The sequence below is a fragment of the Epinephelus lanceolatus genome, chromosome 22 (assembly GCF_041903045.1).
Source record: "Epinephelus lanceolatus isolate andai-2023 chromosome 22, ASM4190304v1, whole genome shotgun sequence".
NCBI classification, from domain to species: Eukaryota; Metazoa; Chordata; class Actinopteri; order Perciformes; family Serranidae; genus Epinephelus; species Epinephelus lanceolatus.
The window spans coordinates 36,056,758-36,080,965 of NC_135755.1; the positions used below are offsets into that span (position 1 = coordinate 36,056,758).

At 40.8% G+C, this 24,208-nt stretch overlaps 1 protein-coding gene across 1 annotated transcript in view; it reads right to left on the minus strand.

Annotated features, from left to right (window-relative positions):
* The window catches only part of spata6l (spermatogenesis associated 6-like), a 49,437-nt gene extending 25,732 nt beyond the window's left edge, over window positions 1-23,705 (minus strand). Inside the window, exons 1-7 of the mRNA XM_033610203.2 lie at window positions 23,633-23,705; window positions 21,121-21,258; window positions 19,718-19,766; window positions 18,286-18,327; window positions 17,961-18,085; window positions 16,869-16,961; window positions 2,767-3,027 (exon numbers count right to left, since the gene is read on the minus strand). Coding sequence (XP_033466094.1) covers window positions 2,767-3,027; window positions 16,869-16,961; window positions 17,961-18,085; window positions 18,286-18,327; window positions 19,718-19,766; window positions 21,121-21,258; window positions 23,633-23,680 — 756 coding nt within the window. The 5' untranslated portion in view covers window positions 23,681-23,705. The remainder of the gene's footprint in view (window positions 1-2,766; window positions 3,028-16,868; window positions 16,962-17,960; window positions 18,086-18,285; window positions 18,328-19,717; window positions 19,767-21,120; window positions 21,259-23,632) is intronic.
* Between the last annotated feature and the right edge of the window lie 503 nt (window positions 23,706-24,208).

Genomic DNA, 24,208 nt, shown 5'->3' on the forward strand with positions numbered 1-24,208 from the left:
AAGCAAGAAATTCCACCAATCAACCCTGATAAGGCACACCTGTGAAGTGGAAACCATTTCAGGTGACTACCTCTTGAAGCTCATCGAGAGAATGCCAAGAGTGTGCAAAGCAGTAATCAGAGCAAAGGGTGGCTATTTTGAAGAAACTAGAATATAAGACATGTTTTCAGTTATTTCACCTTTTTTTGTTAAGTACATAACTCCACATGTGTTCATTCATAGTTTTGATGCCTTCAGTGAGAATCTACAATGTAAATAGTCATGAAAATAAAGAAAACGCATTGAATGAGAAGGTGTGTCCAAACTTTTGGCCTGTGCTGTACACTAAACATAGTTTTAAAACATAGTTATAATATTATATTCCATTTCTACCAAAAATCCCCCTAAATCCTACACACTGGACCTTTAAGTACAAGCTGCCCAAAAAGTGTACTCCGTGTTCAATATACAATACGGTCCATCCAGATCAAGTTGTTAAAAATTTGGACATGTTAGTTGTGGCAAGTCAAGTGACCTTACAAACGCGAGGAGTTACTCTGTTTGGAGTACTCATGGCTGAATTTTTACCCAATTTTGACCAGCTGGATCTGGATGAGCCATTTGAATTTGATGATCGCCCGTATTTATTTGAACATGGAGTACACGGATGTAGCTCATTGAAATTGAAGAGCGGACGAGGAGAGAGAGGGAGCAGTGTTACTTCGGTAGTACGTATACTAAAATTGCAACAGGCAGAGGAACATGTCCGAATCCAGCTAAAGGTAAACACAGACGTTCATTTCTTCTTTCCATTATGTTGTCGGATATTTATACTAACAATCTGAGCCTATCTGTGTGAAAAAAATGCACTATTAGTGGACGTGTTTTGACGTTTGACGTTGTTTGACGCTGTCTGAGTGCCCTATTACTTAATATAGCGCGCACTCACAGGCTGCAGGCAGGTCAGCCCTAGCTTCATACTGGAGTAATGTCAAATACTGAACATCCTATCACTCATTTAGACAAAAGTAGATTGGAAAATAGGGCCCAGGTTGAAAAAAAAACATCGTAGTTCCCCTTTAAGGCAGACAGTATGAGAAAATAATGTTGTTGTTTTTTTAACATATGGGCCTATGGGCCCTAAGCGTTTTTGGGGTATTTTTACTGCCTTTACTTTTAAGCTCATATCACAGTCATTATAAAAGCTACATACACATGCTATATGTGTTTTTTTCAGGACAATGTGGGCTATCCAGATTTGCCATCATTTCATGTCCTCCTGTGTGCCTGTATTTTATATTATTTTTTATATCAATGACAAAAACAAATCTGTGTTACTAAATTCTTACATTTTTACATGTATCTCACCATAGCAAGTTGGAAAATGGCATATTCTGCCATATATGAAGAGGGGAGACTCTCTGGAATCTGGTAATATAAGAACCATGATGGTGGGACATTCTGTCACTTCACAGCTGTCCAAAACATGTGGTTTGTGCCAGGCAGACATGATTGCCAGTATTTTTTCATTATTGCAAGAAATTCCATTGACTCATTCACAAGTCAAAAATGTGTTTTATCAGAAAGAAACATGCAATATTTACATCTGAGATAATAGAAAAATAGTCAGCCAAGTGCAATGATGTCCTCCGAGATAATATTTGCCACTTTGTTTGCAGTAAACAAAGTTTATTGTTGTTTTTCAGTTTCAGTTATATATTGGGGAGGGGGCATTTTGGGCATTGGGGGAGACACATGTCCCCCTCAGTGTATATGGTGACTACAGCCCTGTAATGCATGCATAATTAGGCTACAGTTATCTGGGTGCGCAAAGGTGAAGTGGCTGGTCTTGTCATACAAAGTTTGATGAAGTGTCAGCTGGACAATATGGAGATATTTGCATCTTGAAAGCTGGGCTACAAATATGGATAGACAGGGAGAAACATAGGCAAGCCTAAGACGTGGTAAGATACGATATTCCTCACTATATGAAGTGACTGATGACTGATAACAAGATTTGTATAATGGATTGTAAAGTAATTCGTCAGGTTTTTATTTTGTAGACAATCAATCTGTATATATAGTGTGATGGGATGACAGCACAATGCGCTTTCATGTGATATGCGTGGCATTTCTGTGCGAGCCTGCATTCGCGAGTAATCCATCCAAGAGTAATGTGTGTGCAAAGCTGTATAAAAGCTCTGTTATACATCATTTTATTGTAACTTTATCAATTTTTTGTCGCTGTGAAAACATTGGACTATCGACAAGTGCTTGGTCTTGTCGGAAAGCTACAATTCTGCTGTTTCACGTGATATGCGTGGCTTCTCGCTATGACGCACGGTCGCAGAGAAAATCAACAGGTGTGAATTTGGACGCACTATGCGTCGTTTGGGCCCATAAGGTTAAAGCATGTGAACATGTAGTAGAAACCCAAAAGCATGATCCTGAAAATGAGCACAATATGGGGCCTTAAATCAACATGTGTTTGGAAACTTTTACAGTCACAAGATGGACATTACGTCAAAATAAAGTATTTTTTTGCCAAATACTCATTTTGTGTCACTGCGACTGACTCTCAAACCTTCTCCCTAGTGAAACATGAGATAAAATGGGAGAAAGAGAGGTTAGAGTGATATTAGTATTAAACACAAGTTGTAGAGTACTCTCAGTGAGAGCCCAGTACTGTAGAATTAACTGCTGTGGGGAGACATGTCTAACTTTGCTCTTCTCTGGCATCTAGTGGCAGAAAATGATGATCAACGAAGCTGTGTCGTTTGTGCTTACCTTCTGGGAGATGCTGGTCTGGTCCCAGTCAGCCAGGTCTAAAGCTGTAGAGTCCAGGCTGAGCTGCTCCAGCCTCTTTGTGTTTCCAGGTCTCAGAGGGGACAGGGACTGTGGTCCTGGAGTGTGAGACAGTGACCTGGTGCGGTTTTCTCTGTACGCCCTGCCACCTTGTTTCTTTCCCAGGGTTTGAGGTTGTCTTCTCTGAGGAGATGAGCTCCTGGGTCTGCTGGAGTGTTTCCTGTTCCTCTTTATCACTGGCTTCTGGAAACAAAAGAGTACACGTCTTAAACTATACAGCCTGAACATAATGGCCAGGCTTTCTAGCTGCCTATGTTAAACTTCCTGCTAGAACCAGAGGTGTTGATTTGATTCTTATACTTATCTTGAGATGCAGGGATGGGGAATTGTCCAATAATTCTTTCTGCAGTTAAAAATCTCCAAAACAAATTTTTGTCCATCAAAGATTTGGTAAGGTTTTCCAAGTCTTTGTCCTTTCCTGACTTGACTGTCATCTATCTCTGTTAAGAATTTCGCTGTCAGGTTTTAAATGGGTATAAAAAGAGACCATGTCACAGCTGTCCTAGTGCCTGTGCATTGGCTTTATATCCATTTTGTAATTAAACATTTTTATTTTTATTAGTATTGTTGTGAAACTCAACCCAACATTAGTCTATGCACATCAGATAATTAGTAATATTCATTGTAAAATAAGACACCAAAGTATTTCAATATGTGAATCCTCAACTCTCCATAATGACATTGTTTTCAAGTGTCCTGTATACTACGAAAGCATAATAAAATTCCTGAAATTCATTTATAGCTTTTGGTTTTGGTGCCACCCCAGGATTGTCAGTGAAAGAGCTGAAGGGGATCCTTAGCGGGAGAGACATCAGGCAAAGATACTGTGCAAGGTGAAGCCACAAGTGTATGCTGTAAACCAACTGCTATAACTTGCGTCAAACATGTCACTCCTTTCTGGACTAACAAGAGAAATATGAACACACAGGCATGGCACACATATTAGATTCAATGTGACCTACACTTTTCAAGGATATCTTTGTATCTAATTTCCCATTGTATCTAATTAGTTTTAAAAAGGGACATCAAAGAGATCACTGACTCGGCCAACTTGATATCCTCTGGGGCAGACTATTCCGGAGCCTCAGGGCCCCGACAGCAAACGCTCTGCAGTGGTGTGCACAGACTTTTTGAAGGGCAGGGGCGAAAAGAAAAAAAAGGGCACATACAGCGTGTTCTCGCCACTGAAGAGGGCACTAAGTTCCACGTGTTTTCAAGGGCACTTTCGACATGTTTATATGTTATACAAATAGCACATTATATAGCCTTAAAACAGACTAACTAGACAGACTACTCAAGTTAGTTTGTAGTTACGATCAGCACCCACGAGAACTGTGTAGATTCAACACTGGACTGTGAAGAAGAAGAAGACATGGATGTAAAAAAGAAATAAATCCCTGGGGGCGTCCCCCCCCCCCCAAAATTTTCAATTAAGTAGATGCCATTTCCTGTATTCTAGTGCATTTTAACACCATATTAGCACCAGATAATCCAAACTGGTTCTGTGAGATATAGTTCTGGCTCAATATAGATCAAAAAAGGGCCCAACATAAAAGTCATTGCAACAGTAACGTTTTTCCCACCCAACAGGGCAGTTTATCATGTTTTAACCAGCCAAGAGGGCAGTTTAGTGTGTTTTTTGGCTCCAAAGAGGGCACTTTAGCGCGCGTTTTGGCTCCCAGGAGGGCATTTTGGCTGCCAAGAGGGCACTTTAGTGCGCCTTTTGGCTCCCAGGAGGACACTTTAGCGCGCGTTTTGGCTCCAAAGAGGGCACTTTAGCATGCTTTTTGGCTCCCAGGAGGGCATTTTAACTGCCAAGAGGGCACTTTAGCGTGTGTTTTGGCTCCCAAGAGGGCACTTTAGCGCGCGTTCTGGCTCCCAAGAGGGCACTTGAGCGTGTGTTTTGGCTCCCAGGAGGGCACTTTAGCGTGCGTTTTGGCTCCCCAGAGGGCACTTTAGCACGCCTTTTTCAACAAGGGGGGGGCGACCGCCACCAGACAAAATAGCTCTGCCTGAGGACCTCAAAGTACATCCTGGCGTGTGCAGCACTAAGAGGTCGGAGATGTAGCTGGGAGAGAGTATTTTTTGAAATATTTCTCAGATAAAAGTATAAAACATGATTGCACAAGCTTTAGGCCCGTTTCCACTGCAGGAACTTTGGGGTAATTTTACGGGGCCAGGGCCGTTGGTGTGTGTCTCCACCGCAGGAACCACCCCCGAGGGACAGATTTCCGGAACTTTTACAGGGGCTAAACAAGTCCCTGCCTCGGAGTAGGTACTCAGAACGGCCCCGAGAGACTCCTGGCTGGGACTTGGAGATTACTTGGTGCTGACTGGATATAGTCAAGGCAGGATGTGACGTTTTGTAATTACTATGGTTATCTTAGATTAGCTGGGTTAACCGTTAGCTGTTAGCCGTTAGTGGTGTCTGTATTAACTCATTAACTCAATATACGGTCTGTGAAAAAAATATTTTTCCAGCGGATACCTTAGTTACAACATGACTGAGCTAGCAAAGCAGTTTTGTGTTGCTATGTGTGGTACTTATTCAGTTTTGGGAAATCACAATGTCTAGAAAGCATCAGCTGACAGGGACAGCTAACAGCAGCAGCAAAGCTAACAAAAGGACGTCATCTGTTAAAAGCCTCCCGTTGTCGGATACGACATGAAACTACTCCAGTTAGCTCAATCATGCTGTAACTAAGACATCCGCTGGAATTTTTTTTTTTTCACGGACCGTTTATTGAGCTATTGAGTTAATACAGACACTGCTAACGGCTAACAGCTAACTACATCCCTACGTCACCCCGGTCAAAATGGTCGCACAATGATTACGTCACATCCAGAGCCCGGTAATTTACAGGAACCTTCCTCCTACTCCGCTCTCTCAGTGGAGTCACGGTGGTTGAGAGGGCCGAGCGAGAGGACGTTCCTGTAGTAGTTCCTGCCCCCCAAATAGTACCAGGAACTTCTTCAGTGGAAACGGGCCTTTTGTGACATGCTCCTCAAAACTTGAATAACTGTCAAACCAGACTCCAAGATTTCTTGCAATGGGTTTGATATTATTCAATAGGGGATCAGATGACAACAGTCTCTGAGTTCAGGTGAAGAATTTTTTTTTTGACATCCAGCTTTTTCAATTCAATTCAATTTTATCTATAAAGCCCAATATCACAAATCACAATTTGCCTCCGAGGGCTTTCCAACATATGACATCCTTCTGTCCTTTGGACCCTCACAGTGGATAAGGAACCCCCCCCCCCCCAAAAAAAACTTCAATGGGGAAAAAAATGGTAGACATCTCAGGAAGCGCAACTGAGGAAGGATCCCTCTTGCAGGATGGACAGACGTGCAAGGGATGTCATGTGTACAGAACATATCAACATCAGTAAGGCAGTCATTGAGAGAGCACATCATTCCAGGATCTGTGGATCTAAGGTAGGTACATGTGTGTGTCATCGGCATAAAAATTAAAAGAGACACCATGTCTCTGAATAATGTGCCCAAGGGGAAGCATGTACATGGAGAATAAAATTGGTCCCAGGACCAACTTTGGAGGCACACCATACATAGGAGATGAAAATGAAGAGAAGTGATTGCTGACAGAGACCCACCCCACCCAGTGCCTCGGTCTATCTAACAGGATGTTATGATCAGTGGTGTCAAAAGCTGCACTAAGGTCCAGGAGTATAAGAACTGAAAACATGCCCTCATCAGCAGCCATTAAAAGGTCATACTTACGGAAGCCAGACTGAAACTCTGATGATATTTTCTAGTAAAGAGAGAAGTTGCTTAGACACTATTTTTTCTAAGATTTTGGATATAAATGGTAACTTGACAATAGGTCTAAAATTTTGAGGGATCCTGACTAGGTTTTTTAGCAGAGGATTCACACAGGCAGGTACACAACCAGTTGACAACGAACTGTTCAAAAGAGAGCGCAAACAAGGCCCAACAGAGTCCATTACTTTTAGTAAAAACTTTGCAGGTAATATATCAAGAGGGCTGGAAGACACTCTCATACACAATATTGTTTCTAAATGATCAAGAAAGGTGGGATAAAACTGGTTAAAACTATCTTGCTTAATCAAGGCTCTAATTGACTCCACTTTATCAGTAAAGTAAGATAAAAAACACAAAGGGGGACTGGATTTACCAGCTGATCATCAGTATCAAATAAAAACCTAGAGTTGTGCTGATGTGCAGAAATAAGTTCTGAGAAATACTGTTTTCTTGTGTCCTTCACCATATTGTATAACAATAGCTACCTCATGATAATGAGATGAACCTGGAGGCCAGACCTTTTCCATCTAAACTCTGCTTTTCTACATTCTCTTTTACAGTTGCGGATGTTTTCATTTATTCAAGGCTGCTTACTTTCTGAAGGCTTGGAGCTAACCGTAAGAGGTACAATAATATTAACAGAAGACAAGCTTATTGAGTTGAAATGGTCGGACAAATCTTTGGTGTGGGAATACTGACAGAGTTGTGGGCTTAGACTTTCAAATAATGTGTAATAACTTTGAGACACTTTGCTCATTATGGAAGCAAGTGCACAAGTAGTTGGGAAAGACGGTGTTGACAACTGGTGTTTTGCAGTTAAAAACTATACATTTATGGTCAGATACAGTCATGTCCAATATATCCCAGAGGATATTTTTACACCAAGGGTGAATACAAGGTCCAATGTATGACCAGGGTTATGTGTTTTTCCGCACACATACTGTTTAAATTTTTAAAAAAAAGGAGCAATGTTTAAAAGTTCATGAACATTAGTTGAGTCATCAACATGGACATCACCAACTCTGTCATGATTTAAGATGAGAGTGGATAAAAATTCAGGGAGTTCTGCTAAAAAGCTGGTTTAGGGGGGCTATAAATGATTGCAAATAAAATTGTCTGGGGACCGGCAAGTTTAAAACCAACAAGCATCCTTATAGACGGCACACAAAATTGAAAACAGTACAAAAGAGCAGAGTTCCTGCGTTGACTGGCACAGGCTAAAGCAACCTTACATCACCTCCTCCAAAGGCTAGTCAGACCTAGCCATCAAACTGCAGACATGAGAAGGGGGCTTGACATGGAATTTGCAGCAGTGAAGAAGTACTGCAGAGTAAGAGTTGTCAACCACTATCCTTGTAGTTTCCTTATCCACCCCAACGCACCATGGATGGGGTCATCACCTGATGGGATTGTGTACGATCCAAACAGGCAGCCAGTGTTTGACCTTGTTGAAATTAAATGCCCAAATGTAGCAAGCTATGGGGACTGCCAATATATTAAGATCAGTGACGGCATACATGCACTAAGGAAATCACATCTTCACTTTTGGCAGATCCAGGACTAGATGCTGATTTCTGAACTAGACTGGTGTGACTTTGTCTACACACAGGACGACATGTTTATATAGAGGATTCCCGGAGGCGAGGAAATCACAAAAACCATTACATTTATTTTTACCTCTCCACTTTCCTTGATAATTAGATTGAGATGGGACTGCCCTGTAAACAAAAAGAAGCCACTAACGTTGACTCATATTCAGCTCTATCCATGATATTCAAATAAAATAAAAATTCTGCCACTTGGTGACATCATTAGAGAACACAATATCTGTTTCCACGACAGTACTGCACTAAACTCTATTACTACCTGTCTTTTGGCAATAACTAAATGGATGAGAAATAATTTTCGTTCTGGAGAAAGTCTTGGCGTGATTCTTGATTCAGATCTAAGTTTTAAGTTCCACATAACAAGGTGACAAAAACATTATTTTTCCATCTCAGAAACTTAGCTAAGATGCGACTATTTCTAAATGAAAAAGATGCTGAGAAATTGATTCATGACTTTATTTCAAGCCGACTTGACAACTGTAAGGGGGCAATCACACTGAGATGACACGCTAGAAGTGCGACGCCAGTAAAAACAATTGTTTTCCTATGATACGGTGCATCTGACCGGCGTTCAAGCATCTTTTTAGACGGGCGTTTTTCTGGCATCTTTTTAGACATGTGTTTTTGTTGACGCTTCTTTTTAGACGTGCGTCTAAAAACGTGCGTTTTTAGATGTGCATAGACGCTGAAAAGTTAAAATATTTTCAACTTTTTGAGCGTCAGATGCCAGTAGCACCATTCGTCATTGTCGTCATTGGCCCAGGCAGCCAATCAAATCCTCCTTCCTGTTTTGTTGGGGCAGTTATGGCAGTTTGGTCAGTTACGGCAGTTTTCGGCAGTTACAAGCGACTGACAACACAATGCAATCCGAAGACGAGAAATTTATCCTGACAATATTTGATTTTTAAGAATTATACAACACACACCTCAGTACTCGAACAAACACAGGAGGGGACACGCATGGAGCTGTGCGAGCAGCGCAACGAATTTGTCTGGTTAGTACAATGTAATTGACGCCGACAATATTGTCGTAGCAGCTAGTTAACTTTCAGACAGTAGGATATGTGAGAGGGCTGGTGACCTTATTTCGTAGTTCACAGTTTTTGTGCTGCATTTTTATGTATGAAAAGTGCTATATAAACAAAGTTGGATTTGATTTGATAGCTCGTGATAGTTTCATGTAAGCTAGTACTGTCTCTACTGTCTTTGAGGGTCAGCGTCTCTAGCGTCTCATTTCTGTGTGATCGCCCCCTAATGCACTTTTTTCTGGCCTCCCAAAAAACCCCACAGAGAGCTCAGCTCATTCAAAACTCTGCAGCTCGGCTAGAACCAAGAGGAGAGAGCACATCAGGCCAGTCTTAGCTGCTCTGCACTGTTACATTTAGAATTGATTTTAAGGTCCTCATTCTTGTGTACATGGGCTGGGACCATGCTACATTGCTGACTCCCTTGTTAACTATTTGCCTCAGAGAACACTGCAATCATCTGCTGCTGGTTTATTGGAGGTTCCCAGCAACAGCCAAAAGAAGATCGGGGATGCAGCCTTTGTCAGTTATCCCAAAGCCAGCTCACTGAATGCTTTTAAAAGAAAGCTAAAAATGCATCTGTTCACTTTAGCCTTTAACTAGTACTGACTTTCCTGATGTCTGAAAGTCTGAAACTCTCTTTTTATTCTTTTACTGCCTATTTACGCTTCATGCTGCTGCAACTCTTTTGAAACCTACTTGATTTTATGATGTATAGTTTTATAACTATGATTTTATGAATCAGTTAATCCATGTTTTCAACTTTAAACTGCCCTTATTGTAGAGCACTTTGTGGGGCATTTCTTGTTTGAAAGATGCTATATAAATAAAGTTTATTATTATTATTATTATTATTATTATTGTTGTTATTATCCATGTGTCTATATAAACTATCATCGTATAACCTTAACTTTCCTACGGTGCTGTCAAAAAAAACTTGCCACTGTATTGATAGTCACTTTTGGTTTAAATCTGTAGAAAAAATGTGCTGCTTTCTGTATGCTTGGGAAATGTTTAACTTTTAAGCTGTAATTGTATCAAATGTCACTGGCAAAATGTTGTTCAAAGAACAATTATTAATTCGATTAATAGACACTGACAGTGTGAGTTTCTGTGCTACATAGTTGCCAGGGCCCTAGACTCACAAGTCAGTTTTTAGATGCTTTGCTTAACTAAAGACTGATGACTTTCTCTGTGATTTTGTGTTTAGATGGGCGGATACAATTTCAGAGTTTAAAAAAACTCCCTATGTTGCAGAACCAATAGTAAATCTACAGGGCGGTCCTTCGGTGGCTCGCTGAACTCTTGTGCTGGTAAACATAGTCCAACTAGAAACATGTGCAGCGGTACAAAATGGCTCAAGTTGCTGTAAGTCCTTCATTTCCACAATCTTGTGGACTGAGCACACGTTTGATAAAATGGAGTTAAAGCTCTCGGCATCCATTTTCAAGCTCTCTGTGTGTTTGTATCCTTACATTTCCGGGAGGGCGTGTCCTTTTCAAAAATGCAAGAGGAGTTGCTTTGTTGCCAGCCGTTTTCGCCAGTGTGTTAAACACACTTTAGAAAGGAGTGTCCCCAGACTATCAGAAGGTGGAGACCTCTGATTGTCTGGTGGCGAGAAAATTTAATCTGGATCAGAATTACTGAGATTTGGAAATCCCATGTTTAGCCACCCATTAGCCAATCCATCTTACTTTTGTACTGTTTTTTTCAAAGCAACACTGGATTGGATCACCCTGGTCCAGACACAAACAAGATAACCAAATTTCTAAAGCCAGTGCTTTACATGGAACTGCATATCATAATGTAAGCTACTGGCTATGTAAGAACAGGTGAAATAGCCAGTGTGGGGTCACTGTAAAAGTTTTTATTTGAAGAGACAGAATACAGCATGGGGGATGTACTTCTTAGAAACTACTTTAATATGAAGTGATAGACAAAAGTTAGAATTAAAGTAATTATCTTGAGGATTTTCATTTAAATGAATGTCTGTTAAGTCACTATCTACTAGTCCATGCCCATTGATTGCACAGTTGCCCAAGTACAGTTTCACATGGTGTGTATTTGGGATAGGAAATTGCAGATTAAATAGTCAACTGAACCCATTAAGAAGAGCAATGTATTCAGACAGAGTTTTTGTGAATTTGATAGTACGATTGCTGTATTGAAAGTACAGTAGTACCATTGTTAATTGTGGGATAGTTAGTGGGCTAAAACTGTACATTAATAGTTGAGGTAGCACGTTGAAAGGCAGATAGTTAAAGTGTTTATATGCTGTATTGACTTAAAAGTGGGGCGCACTGGTAGTTCACATGAGAAACATAGACTGACCATGTCAGTGAGTAGAAAAACATGGGACAGACATAATGACTGACTGACAGAATGACACACTGACAGTTTCCATAATTATGCACAGCATACCATACCATGACTTAGTAATACCAAGAATTAGAAAGAAGAAGAAGAACAAAACATTTGGCCACAGGGGGAGTCACAGCGATCGGTCGCATTTTAGCCATTTTTAAGCATTTTTCTGTTGTTATAGCGCCACCCAGTTGCCAATTAGAGTTAAATTTCTCCAGTCACCTTGAGGTATCCTGTTCTACATATCTACCAAGTTTAGTAAAAATCGATATGGCGGGTAGGCCTAGATAAGAAATTAGCTCTCTAGCGCCCCCATTTTGTTTGATCGGGTCAATAATGGAGGGGTCCCCTCAGATTATGTGTGGTCATATGCCTACAAAGTTGCGTGGTGATCGGTGAAACCCTTGAGATGTTATACACCTTTATGTGATGAGCCACAACTAACTCCAACAGCACCGATATACCGACCCACTCGGTATATTTCGGGTTCTAACTTGACCACGTTATTAAAAAAATACACCATTCATCTCAAATGAAAGCTGAGACTCCACTCTTTCCACATGTATACTCCAAATCACTCTCCCTTTAACCATCACAGAGCTACAGCCCAAAGAACAACAGAAATCTCTTTGCCAAAATATATTTGTAATATGGCTCTTATCCTATTAATTTCGCCGTAAAATGCGCATTCTGCTGTTCATTCACGCACCGTTCGCGTACTACCGATTCAAATGAATCCGGGTGGAAAAAAAAGGTTCCGGGGGAACAAAAACAATGACTGCTCACAGCAGCCGACATCGCCCCACAACGCGTTCTGCTGGCTCTGGGTATAGCGTCATTCTATTGGCTCTAACGAATCAAACAAGGTGTCAATCACTCAAATCGGCCAAGCCGTCACGGAGATATGTGCCTCCAAAGCTCAGAATAGAAACAGGTCCAAATGTAGTAGGTCAGTTTGGAGTGGGATATAGAGGAAAAAAAATGAAACAGACAGTTCTATGTGTATACCCTAAACATCAGTAGTGATTTACAGAAAAAAAAAAAGAAAGATATTAGAATGTACATGACAAAAATCACATGCAAACATGATGCAGTTTTGGAGAGCTCGTCTGAATTTTCTGTACTAAAACCTCTCTTATATTGTTCTGCTTCACTTTATCAGAATCAACCTTTGCAGAGTTAATGTTCACATATTGTACTATGATGTGATAGAGGTTTAGAGCTGCTGCTGCATCATTCCAAAGGGATACTCATCCTAAAAATGCTCTTTTTTTTTAGGCGAACCTCAAAATATTTCATTTGTGCTGTGTGCCATCTTCATTTACTCTTCACATATAACACATATACTGATATTTACACATCTTAACAAATCTCACAAGTGTTCCCTTTACCATGACACCAAAAGTATTCAAATAGACCTTGTGGTTGCAGAGATATATTCATTTCATTATGGATATGCAATTTTCGAGCAGAGGCCTATAAAATAGGGTCAGGTACCAATAAAGTGTTTTTCAAAAAATTCTAAATGGCAGAAAATCTATATAACCGGAAGTTATGGGTTCTTGAGGCAAATTTGTTCCTCATGAGGAGAGGCATCTCTGTGCAAAGTTTCATGTCTCTATGACATACAGTACAGGCCAAAAGTTGGGACACACCTTCTCATTCAATGCGTTTTCTTTATTTTCATGACTATTTACATTGTAGATTCTCACTGAAGGCATCAAAACTATGAATGAACACATGTGGAGTTATGTACTTAACAAAAAAAGGTGAAATAACTGAAAACATGTTTTATATTCTAGTTTCTTCAAAATAGCCACCCTTTGCTCTGATTACTGCTTTGCACACTCTTGGCATTCTCTCCATGAGCTTCAAGAGGTAGTCACCTGAAACGGTTTTCCAACAGTCTTGAAGGAGTTCCCAGAGGTATTTAGCACTTGTTGGCCCCTTTGCCTTCACTCTGCGGTCCAGCTCACCCCAAACCATCTGGATTGGGTTCAGGTCCGGTGACTGTGGAGGCCAGGTCATCTGCCGCAGCACTCCATCACTCTCCTTCTTGGTCAAATAGCCCTTACACAGCCTGGAGGTGTGTTTGGGGTCATTGTCCTGTTGAAAAATAAATGATCGTCCAACTAAACGCAAACCGGATGGGATGGCATGTCGTTGCAGGATGCTGTGGTAGCCATGCTGGTTCAGTGTGCCTTCAATTTTGAATAAATCCCCAACAGTGTCACTAGCAAAACACCCCCACACCATCACACCTCCTCCTCCATGCTTCACAGTGGGAACCAGGCATGTGGAATCCATCCGTTCACCTTTTCTGTGTCTCACAAAGACACGGCGGTTGGAACCAAAGATCTCAAATTTGGACTCATCAGACCAAAGCACAGATTTCCACTGGTCTAATGTCCATTCCTTGTGTTTCTTGGCCCAAACAAATCTCTTCTGCTTGTTGCCTCTCCTTAGCAGTGGTTTCCTAGCAGCTATTTGACCATGAAGGCCTGATTCGCGCAGTCTCCTCTTAACAGTTGTTCTAGAGATGGGTCTGCTGCTAGAACTCTGCGTGGCATTCATCTGGTCTCTGATCTGAGCTGCTGTTAACTTGCCATTTCTGAGGCTGGTGACTCGGATGAACTTATCCTCAGAAGCACAGGTGACTCTTGGTCTTCCTTTCCTGGGTCGGTCCTCATGTGTGCCAGTTTCGTTGTAGCGCTTGATGGTTTTTGCGACTCCACTTGGGGACACATTTAAAGTTTTTGCAATTTTCCGGACTGACTGACCTTCATTTCTTAAAGTAATGATGGCCACTCGTTTTTCTTTAGTTAGCTGATTGGTTCTTGCCATAATATGAATTTTAACAGTTGTCCAATAGGGCTGTCGGCTGTGTATTAACCTGACTTCTGCACAACACAACTGATGGTCCCAACCCCATTGATAAAGCAAGAAATTCCACTAATTAACCCTGATAAGGCACACCTGTGAAGTGGAAACCATTTCAGGTGACTACCTCTTGAAGCTCATGGAGAGAATGCCAAGAGTGTGCAAAGCAGTAATCAGAGCAAAGGGTGGCTATTTTGAAGAAACTAGAATATAAAACATGTTTTCAGTTATTTCACCTTTTTTTGTTAAGTACATAACTCCACATGTGTTCATTCATAGTTTTGATGCCTTCAGTGAGAATCTACAATGTAAATAGTCATGAAAATAAAGAAAACGCATTGAATGAGAAGGTGTGTCCAAACTTTTGGCCTGTACTGTATGGGGCATGAGATATGCCCATTCAAAGTTTGCAATTTCAATTGGTTGCTATAGCGCCCCCCGTTGGCCAATTGGTGTAATATTGCTTCATTCGCATCCTCCCATTATCCTCTACCACTGTGCCAAATTTCACATGGATTGACCAAGTCAGTGAGGAGAAAAACGTGGAACAGACACACCCACAGACACACCCACAGACAGAGTTTTCGTCATTATATAATAAGATAAGATAACTGAATGAAGTAACACAATGTTAACTGCACCTGTGGCCCACTGATGAAAGCTCTTGCATTTGCACTGTGAGAAACAGGATGTCTCATATAAATAAATTCACCAGCCTATAATTCTATTATTTCATGGGGACAAAATACTTTTTTTAAATTTACCTTGGCAAAAAGCCTAATAGGTAGTCTAATGTCTACTTTAAGTACTTTATCGCCTAACAGTTAAACAAATCATGTGCAAAATACAAATAAATGTATATATATATTTGACTCATTTGAAAGTTTTGTTACATTTTGTAATTAAATCCAGCCTGAATCCACCTTTCTGCTGGGATCAGAATAATCCCAGTTTTCTGGATCAAAGGTATCCCAATCCTACCAAAAAGTTTTGAACAACACAAACTGAAGGTTTGATTCAGATAAAAATGGACTGGTTCTCCCTGACCTCACTGGCAGACATCTGGGATCTGCCAGAAAGAAATACCGGCCTATAGATCCTACACGGCACAGAGTCATCAACAAAAAACCTTGGTCGACCATGATGGCCCTCCCAGGTCTCAAAAGGGAGAGAATTCCAGACTCTCGCATGATCTGTTTGTCACTGATAGGTCCAGCATACAGTGGAGAGATGAATGTGACCGCCCTGTGAAAAGCAACTCCAAGCAGCCCTTTGGGAGTGCAGCAGGATTTGTATGCAGAAAACACTTCATTTTGGAGAAGAGATGCAGATGGGCACTGGCACCTCAGCTCAGTGCAGTTTGGGATGACTATTGTGTCTGCATAGTCATCTTAGTCATCGACATCTTACCTCATGAGAAAACGGATGTATCTTTCTGAGCCAGCAAAATGGTGAATGCCAAAACGCTGCTTTATAGTGAGCGTCTCGATTTGTTTCTTCAGCTTTAGGATCTTCTCTCTGGGGGGCAGGTTTTCATCAAAAGCTAAGTCGACCACTGCAGGATACAGAGCGGAAGCGTAGTCGTGGTCTTTGGGATTGTAGCCTCCTCTTCCGGTGTGTCATCCTGTGTCGTACCCGTCGGTCGCTGTCTCTGCTCCCAAACCCCCAGTCTTTTTTTAAAATGTCGCCTACAAACTCGGGTATGCAAATTAACAGTAAATTTCTCCCTCTGGATAGCGACAATCCATTTTCGCCTGGTTTCCACATTGGAGGGAAAAGCATGAAAACTAAGTACTTCTTACTGGAAGCTTGACTAAGAGGCACACAGCCATGTTCAGCTGTAGTGCTTTCTGTTTGTTGAAATTGAACCTTATTTTTGAGACACTATCACCGCTTGAAAAAAATAACAGCTACCAGCGCAGCGGAATTATAGCCTGGGAGTGATGTGGCTATCTTAGCTTTTATCACAAGTACGTCATCACCACAGTGTGCATATAGCCTATCGCTCCAGGAAAGAGGATTAGCGTACCATTAGCTTATTGTTACAATTGAAAAACTCTGGTTCCTTACGGCCATAATTTACGCAAGGTATCAAGGTATCAAATTGTTATTCCCTGATTTTGTCTTCTATTTTATAAATATATTTGTTGATATTGTGTTTTATTTAAAAATGCTACATAGATTATAGGTGCAATATTATTATTGCTGAAAGGCCGCACTTCAAATTCAAGTGACCCATAAAAGACAGTAGATTTGGACAGGTGTATGGGCCTGCTTTTGACAAATATCTACTCATCTCAGATATGCATGTTGGACTTTGATACATCATCTACATACATTTTTAACCACATTATATAATCTTTACCATGGGTACATTGGGGTAAATGTTGATCTCGGCGTCAGCTGAGCACTCAATGATGGTTGTTTTGGTGGAAAACTCCAACCTTGGAGCAATGCCCTGGGAAAAATAGATCACTTTAATAGTCAGTTATCACATTTTTATATTTCCCTGCCACTGTGGCCAAAGCCATATGATAATATGTGAAAAACAATGTGCTAGTGATGTATCAATATACACAGGCTACACATAGTACCTTTAAAGGGACAGCTCACTCCAAAATCAAAAATTCATTTTTTTCCTGTTACCTGTAGTGCTATTTATCAGTCTGGATAGTTTTGGTGTGAGTTTTAGTGTTGTATATATCAGCTGTAGAGATGTCTGCCGTCTGCCATCTAAAATGGAACTAGATGGCACTCGGCTTGTGGTGCTCAAAGTGACAAAAAAATACATTTGAAAAACTCAGCAGCAAAGTCTCTTTCCAGAAATCATTACTCTAGATCATCCACAGACCTTGTTGTGAACAGTTTCGCAAAGGAACTACTGTCTTTCTTCAGAACTTTACCCACCAATCGTATCACCACTCAGAAGGAAGTGTGCATCTACTCATGGACAAATGGCTCTTGCTGGTGACAGCACAAGATGTAAACATTAATGGCATCCTCGGCTGAGCTGTAATGTTAGCTAGCTTAGTGGTGCTTAGTCAGCTAGCAGTAGATGCATGCTTCCTTGTGTGCGATGATACAATTGGCGGGTGTCGTTTGGTGAAAAAAAAAAAAGTTCCTTCATGAAACTGCTCACAACAAGGTCTGTGGATTATCTTGAGTAACCACGTCCTGATTTCCGGAAAGAGACAATGCTGCTGAGTTGTTGTTTTTTGGTGCTTTGAGTACAAAAACCTCAGTACCATCTAGTTCCATTATATTGGAGAGAAGACACTAGACATCTCTAGTGCTGATATCTCCAACACTCAGCGACTCACACCAAAACTGATAAACAGCACTTCAAGAGAAAGAAGAATGTTTTTTTTTTGATTTTGGGGTGAGCTGTCCATTTAAGCCACATTGAAAATAAACAACATTATTGTGCTCAAGCAATGTGTCATATGGTTGGACCTACTTGAAAGTGAGGGGCTCGGGTCATCAGAATCTCTCGATCCACTCCAGAGAAGGAGGGAACCAGTTTAGGTTCTGGAAATAAGAATCGTCGAGTGTCTTCTTCAAAGTAAGCCAGAGTGTCTGCCACTGCAGACACAAACACACTTCTGTTATACTCTGACAAAGGTTATTCTGGCTGGAATCATGTTTATGGGCAGTTTAATGAAGGCATCCACATTCTTGTGTGCAGACAGGCAAGAGGAGTGGGGTTAAAGTGACTGTGGCAATATACATGGGTGGAATTGTAACCAGTGGAACAAAAGTATGAATATGAAAAATAACCTCACCTGGAGGAATAAGCTGCACCAATTCTATTGTGACTGTCTCATCTAAAGAGAAAAGGTATCAAGTTGAGACAGATCCACAGTATCATGTATGTCAAGAAGAACAATAGTTTCTCAGCTGTAAACTGGCGTCTACTCTTCTCTGGTAGCATTATGACAGGACACAGACCAACAGTCCCTATGGCCTTATATTAAACTGACATCATATGAATAAGACTATGAATATGAAGCTGAGGCTGGCCTCTTAGGACCAAAGTAAATATAACACATTACTATATATTCAATTAAAAGTAAGATAAATGTAGCATGTAAAGCAGCATGGCAGAAATACGACACAGATGACAGAGAAGTATCATACAACAGGAATGTTTAAAAGTTACAGTGACATTAGAATTTATATAAAATCATGTAACTTGTGTTAAAATCACCAAAACCTGTTACATTATCAGATCCCTATAGAGATATTAAAGAAATATTGTAGGCCTTAAAACTGGGGTAGGCAGATTCATTTTGGCATCATTGAACAAAAATCCTGTAATAAACTTTGAGCATATTGTAATTCAAGTGGTCCTCTTGACTCTGTTTCTAGGTGTTAGAAAATCTAGCCTGTGACTTTGGCCAATCACAGGTTATTTCAAAAAGAGGGCATTCATATTGGCTCATCTACAAATGCAGATGTGTGCGCACCTCCCCTCAGATGGTGAACGCCTGATTCAATGGTAGAGAATCCTGCTGAGAAAGTTGCTATTCCAGCAATGGCAAAGACAGCCTACACTGCAAAAAAGGAAGATGGACTTATCAAAAAGAGAGTCTAAAAGAGAGTCTGACAATAAATGAAATAAAACACATGACAATATCTGCAGAGTGTTTCAGAGATGGAGAAAATGTTGCTAATAGTTTAGCCTTCTGCTAACTGGATCCAATGGCTAACTGCTGCGACTTCAAGTAAATAATGTTAGCTAGAGCCTCGAATCAGAGCGTGTCCTCCGCCTCACACGCCAGAGATGGACCCCCAGTCAGCGCCCCAGCTTTAGGAGACCAGACAGCCTTGACTCCCCGCTGGATCAGCAAACCTTCTGTTGCTGCCATTACACAGGTTAGACCCAGTGCTGGTACCAGCCACCAGCCGGTGATGACACACGGGGAGAGAGGTGTGCTCTCTCTGCCTTAAGGCTTTCCACAAAGGCATGTGGAAGGGAAGAGAAGTGTGCTCTCTCCACCTGAGGCATTCCACAAAGGCATGCCGTAGGGCGGAGAGGTGTGCTAAGGCTTTCTGCTTAGGCCCAAGTAAAGGCAGAGAGGCCCCAGAACAGAGCCATACTGCTAAATACTGTAAATAGAAAAATAAGGTTTTCTTTGACAAAAGTGGTCCTCACTGAACTAATGCAACATCTGCCAAAGACAGTGTGTGGAACTGTATATTGAAATAACTTACACTCAAGCATCACAGCAATGTCTCCAGGATCAACTGCATGCCTGAAAATCTAGACAGAACACAATATTCATGTTTTTTATTTGGCTTTCTTATTTTCAGCCAGTCACCAGGAGAAAATGTTGGCACTGTACATTTCTGAAAACCATGGACACATTGCATTTGTATGTTTCATACATATCAAATCAACATTTCTAAAGTGATGCAGTGTTTAAGCTGGCTTTGTCTTCTGGAGAAGGAGAGGATGTGTGACACCTACTGTAGATAAGACACTGGCCAAGGTGTAGACCACTGTTCAAGACCAGTGACCCGTTTCTGAATTTCCAGCAGCTCTTTTTGCCACCAAAAGCAGTACCGAGACATTTCCACTGGGGATCGTGGCACCAAAACTGGGTGTTTTAAGCCAAAACATCTTTTCCTAACCATAACCAAGTGGTTTTAGTGCCTAAATCTAATCACACGTTAACCACAGTGTTGTTGAAATGTTAAGAAACACAAAAGTTTAAATACTACATAATAACATACAAATGTAACATTTGTGGTTTGCAGAAATGTGCAATGCCAACTTTTATTCTGATGATTTGGTTACAAATTAATTTTCTGCCCTCATCAAGGGTTGTCTGTCATCTTCCCATGTCTGCAAGGATCTGAGAAAACATCTGTACTGCAAGCAAAACACACAATTGAGTGTTATTGAGTGGCCTGCTGCTGTTTTCCAGCGGATTTTTTAGCCACCAAACGTTTAACAACCCACCCCTGTTTTTGCTACATTTTCTACCAGTATAGTACAACAAAAAGCAATTGTTTTCTACAAAGACATCACTGCATTTCCAGCGAGGATAGTGCCACTAGCGATCAGTTGTGTTTTACCTGGACATCTCTGCATTTCATTCAGAGATGGAGCCATGAAGAGCAGCCATTTTTTACCAAGATATCACTGCTTTAGATGCTGGGGTAGTTCAGTGAAAAGTGGTTGTTTTTTACTGAGGCATCACCACTTTTCCAGCAGGGAATGTGCCCCCAAAACTGGGTATTTTAAGCCAAAACATGATCTTTCCCTGACCATGCCTAAACCTAACCACACATTAATCACAGCATTGTTGAAATGTAACGTTTCTGATACATGATATTGTACAAATGTAATGTATCAATGGATTGCAGACATACAATGTCAACATTTTTCTGGCAATGGGTTGTTATTCTACAAAGAATATTTATGTACTTTATCTACAAGAGTTCATATTGGTGAGTACAGTCATGTCAAGTTTATTTATGGCATTAGGCATAATAACTGGATCTAACTAATTACACACATTCCATGTCAGCTATTTTTATCATTCACATTATTCAAACCTCATTTAATCACAGCTGTCTTTCTCCTGCAGAGATAATAAGTAAAGACCTGCCTTTTCAAAGGTCATCATCTCATGAAACAGCAGAGGAAAGACGGCGGGGAGACATTCAGACTGACAGTACTGGCCCATGAAGCATATGCTGAGGTAGATGTCATCCTTGGCTGGCAGATGAACTCCAGGACAAGAAACCTGAGAGCAGTGGAGGAGCATACTGTATATTAGTACAATCAAATAGAGTCATAAGTATAATCCATACTTTGCTTGAGCCATTTTCACTGGCTCTTATTGGAGGGTAACAAAAGTCTCATATTACTTTATGCTGTTTAAAGGAACACTGAAGGCCCCTTTCCCTCTGAAATCACTTTGAATTTGGAAAACAAATAATTATTCCACACTGTACGTCAGAATCATTTATAGGTTTTACAATGCAATATAAGAAAATGCCACTCCTTTATTTCTATTTCTATGACTTCTTATGTCTTTCACATGGCTCATCAACTGGTGAGGATTAAGACTTTTTGCTTTGGATATAAATGGTTTTGCTCTTTTCTTTCAGCAAGGTCATTCTGTGTGGAAACTGGAAATTATCAATCAGCTTCCATACCACTACAATATGGAGCTTCAAAGGGATCTGATCATGGGCCCTGTCTGTTTTCCATTCACGTTACCACTTGTATGCTCCTGCAAACCTATAAATTTGCAGTAACAGTTTACATCCATGTCTGTGAAAACAAGAACGCTTCACACACATCTTCCCCCCAGCAGGACAGAGGATCTATACAACCAGCACAGTTTCAAAGTGAACACCCAAGATTAGTGTCACCAATTCAGTGTCTGACCAAATGTCACGTCTTCTGTTCTTGAGATATGATGTTGAATAATGGCCAGAAAAGTGTTTTTGCAGAACATTATGATTTCACAGTGAAGCTGACCTTTGACCTTTTGGATATAAAATGTCATTACTTCATCATGTGATCCCGGTCACAGTGTACACGTCTTACCTGCCATACATGCCACTCACTAAGTTAACCATGCAACAATAAAATGTGCCGCAAGCATTTTTTTACTAGTGACATTCAATTTTTTTTTTATTTATTCAATTTTTTTTTTAAAAAGGCAGTGTGGTGCACCTCACATTCTGCAACCTGCGTAACACTGTCTGTGTGACTGGAGCCTAAATATGCTGCAGCCAGACTCATAATCAGGTCCAACAGGAGAGAACACATCACACCGGTTTTAAAATAACTTCACTGGCTTCCAGTCTACCTTAGAGTGGATTTTAAATTTTTAATGATGACTTTTAAAGCTCGTTAGCTCCAGGAGATATAGCTGACCTCCTACGAGCCTTCTCAATTTTCCCCATTTCAACTAACAGATTCCCCCTTCATTTAAACAGTGTGCCCACGTAAAATGTCATGTTCAACTACTGCGGTCACCCATAGTGTAAAAATCTAATGGCTACAAGTTACAGTTTGGGGGCTTTTTTTTGACAGTTTCCATGTTCCCCCATATTTTCATAAGAATCTTCAGCTCACACAGGTGTAAAGCGATCAAAATTTTCAAGGATGCATGTGTGTATCCTTGCATGAAGCAATTCATTGCACACACTTTGCTGGTATTGAAGGTGAGGCCTCTTCACTGACACACCTGGGCAGCTGCTAGCCTGTTCCAATGTGCGTTCACTGAATACAAAGAAGGAGTCTTGCCTAACCTCTGTAAGACCTGACTTGGAAGGACCCGTCTTACCAAGGAAGCACTGATCATGTTTGGTTGAATGTAACTGGATATCACAACAAGCAAGGCAAAGCTTTGATGTCGTCAAATACAGGTGCACTCATAAAAGCATACTACGAAAAGCAACTCCTTCTATTTTTTTTTTATCTCAGTTATTCTTTATCTTTTCTCAGATTTATTTAGTAGTTGTACACATATATAATTCTGTTTGCAGGTGTAATGAGACTACAAGAGCCTACAACTATCAGCCAAGTGACTACCATGGTAACAGTTTTGAATTTGGCCTTTGATAATGAGGTCGATTTCTGCTAGTTCATGAAGATATGAGGCCCAACCTTTTTTTAAAAAAAAAAAAAATTACGTTTATGTAATACATAGGCCTACATATTTCTGAAACTGTAATTAAAAGGCCGTATACACACTAATCTCACATTGCCTGTTCATCCCTGCAGACAATGGTGGAAGAAGTTTATTCTTAACTTAAATAAATAATAACACAACACAGACTATGCAGGTACTGCGTATACCCGCTTATGGTGGGTAGTAAGTCAGGGAACAAGTGAGCCGAGTCTTAAAGTTGTAACTGAATCAATTAAACACGTATTTTGTGCATTAGCTACACGCCGAATTGTAGCCTATTCCTTAACGCTTCGTACAGCATCATTAAGTCGGTGGTAACAAATATGTGCCTTTGCCGGTAGGTAAGAAAATATTAAACTGACAAAGATCAGAATGCGGTCTGGTTTGTGATGTACCATTCTCTGCTTACAGACACAGGGTACATGCAGAGGATAGGTTAAGAATAATTGAGGAAAATGACAGATCTTACCGCTCTGAACTTTATTTCAACCACCACTTTGAGCGCTTTGCGGGACATCGTACTCCTCTGTCAGAGCAATAAGACGGGCTAACCACAGCTTCTACTGAAAACAGTTTACTTTTCTCCGGTTGAGCGTCACCTTACCTTGTTGTCATGGATACTACAACTTCCGGGTTTAGTTGCCACGATAACCAGGGGTTTCTCTGTAAAGTGTGGTTTATCTCGTGACCTTGGGTCCGTTTCACAAAGCAAGTTCAACAAACTCTGAGTCTAATCCTGAACTCTGAGTTGATCTACTCTGAGATAGGAAACTCTGAGTTTCCGGTTCCAGAACAGCTGGTTTGAATCAGTTTAATCAACTCGGAGTGGTTTCAAAGAGCATGGATACCAAGAGGCGAAGCTCCGTTGAATTTTTGCCAACAGCCACTAGGGGCGCTACCGCCATTTTGGACTGTTGAGCTTGGACTGTTACGCCCAGACAACATGCAAGATGTCAAGGAGAGAGGAGAAAAAAAGTAAAAGAAAACAGTGTAGTGCAGTTAACTGCAACAACTATTAGTGGAACACCCCGCACCTGGCCTTCCA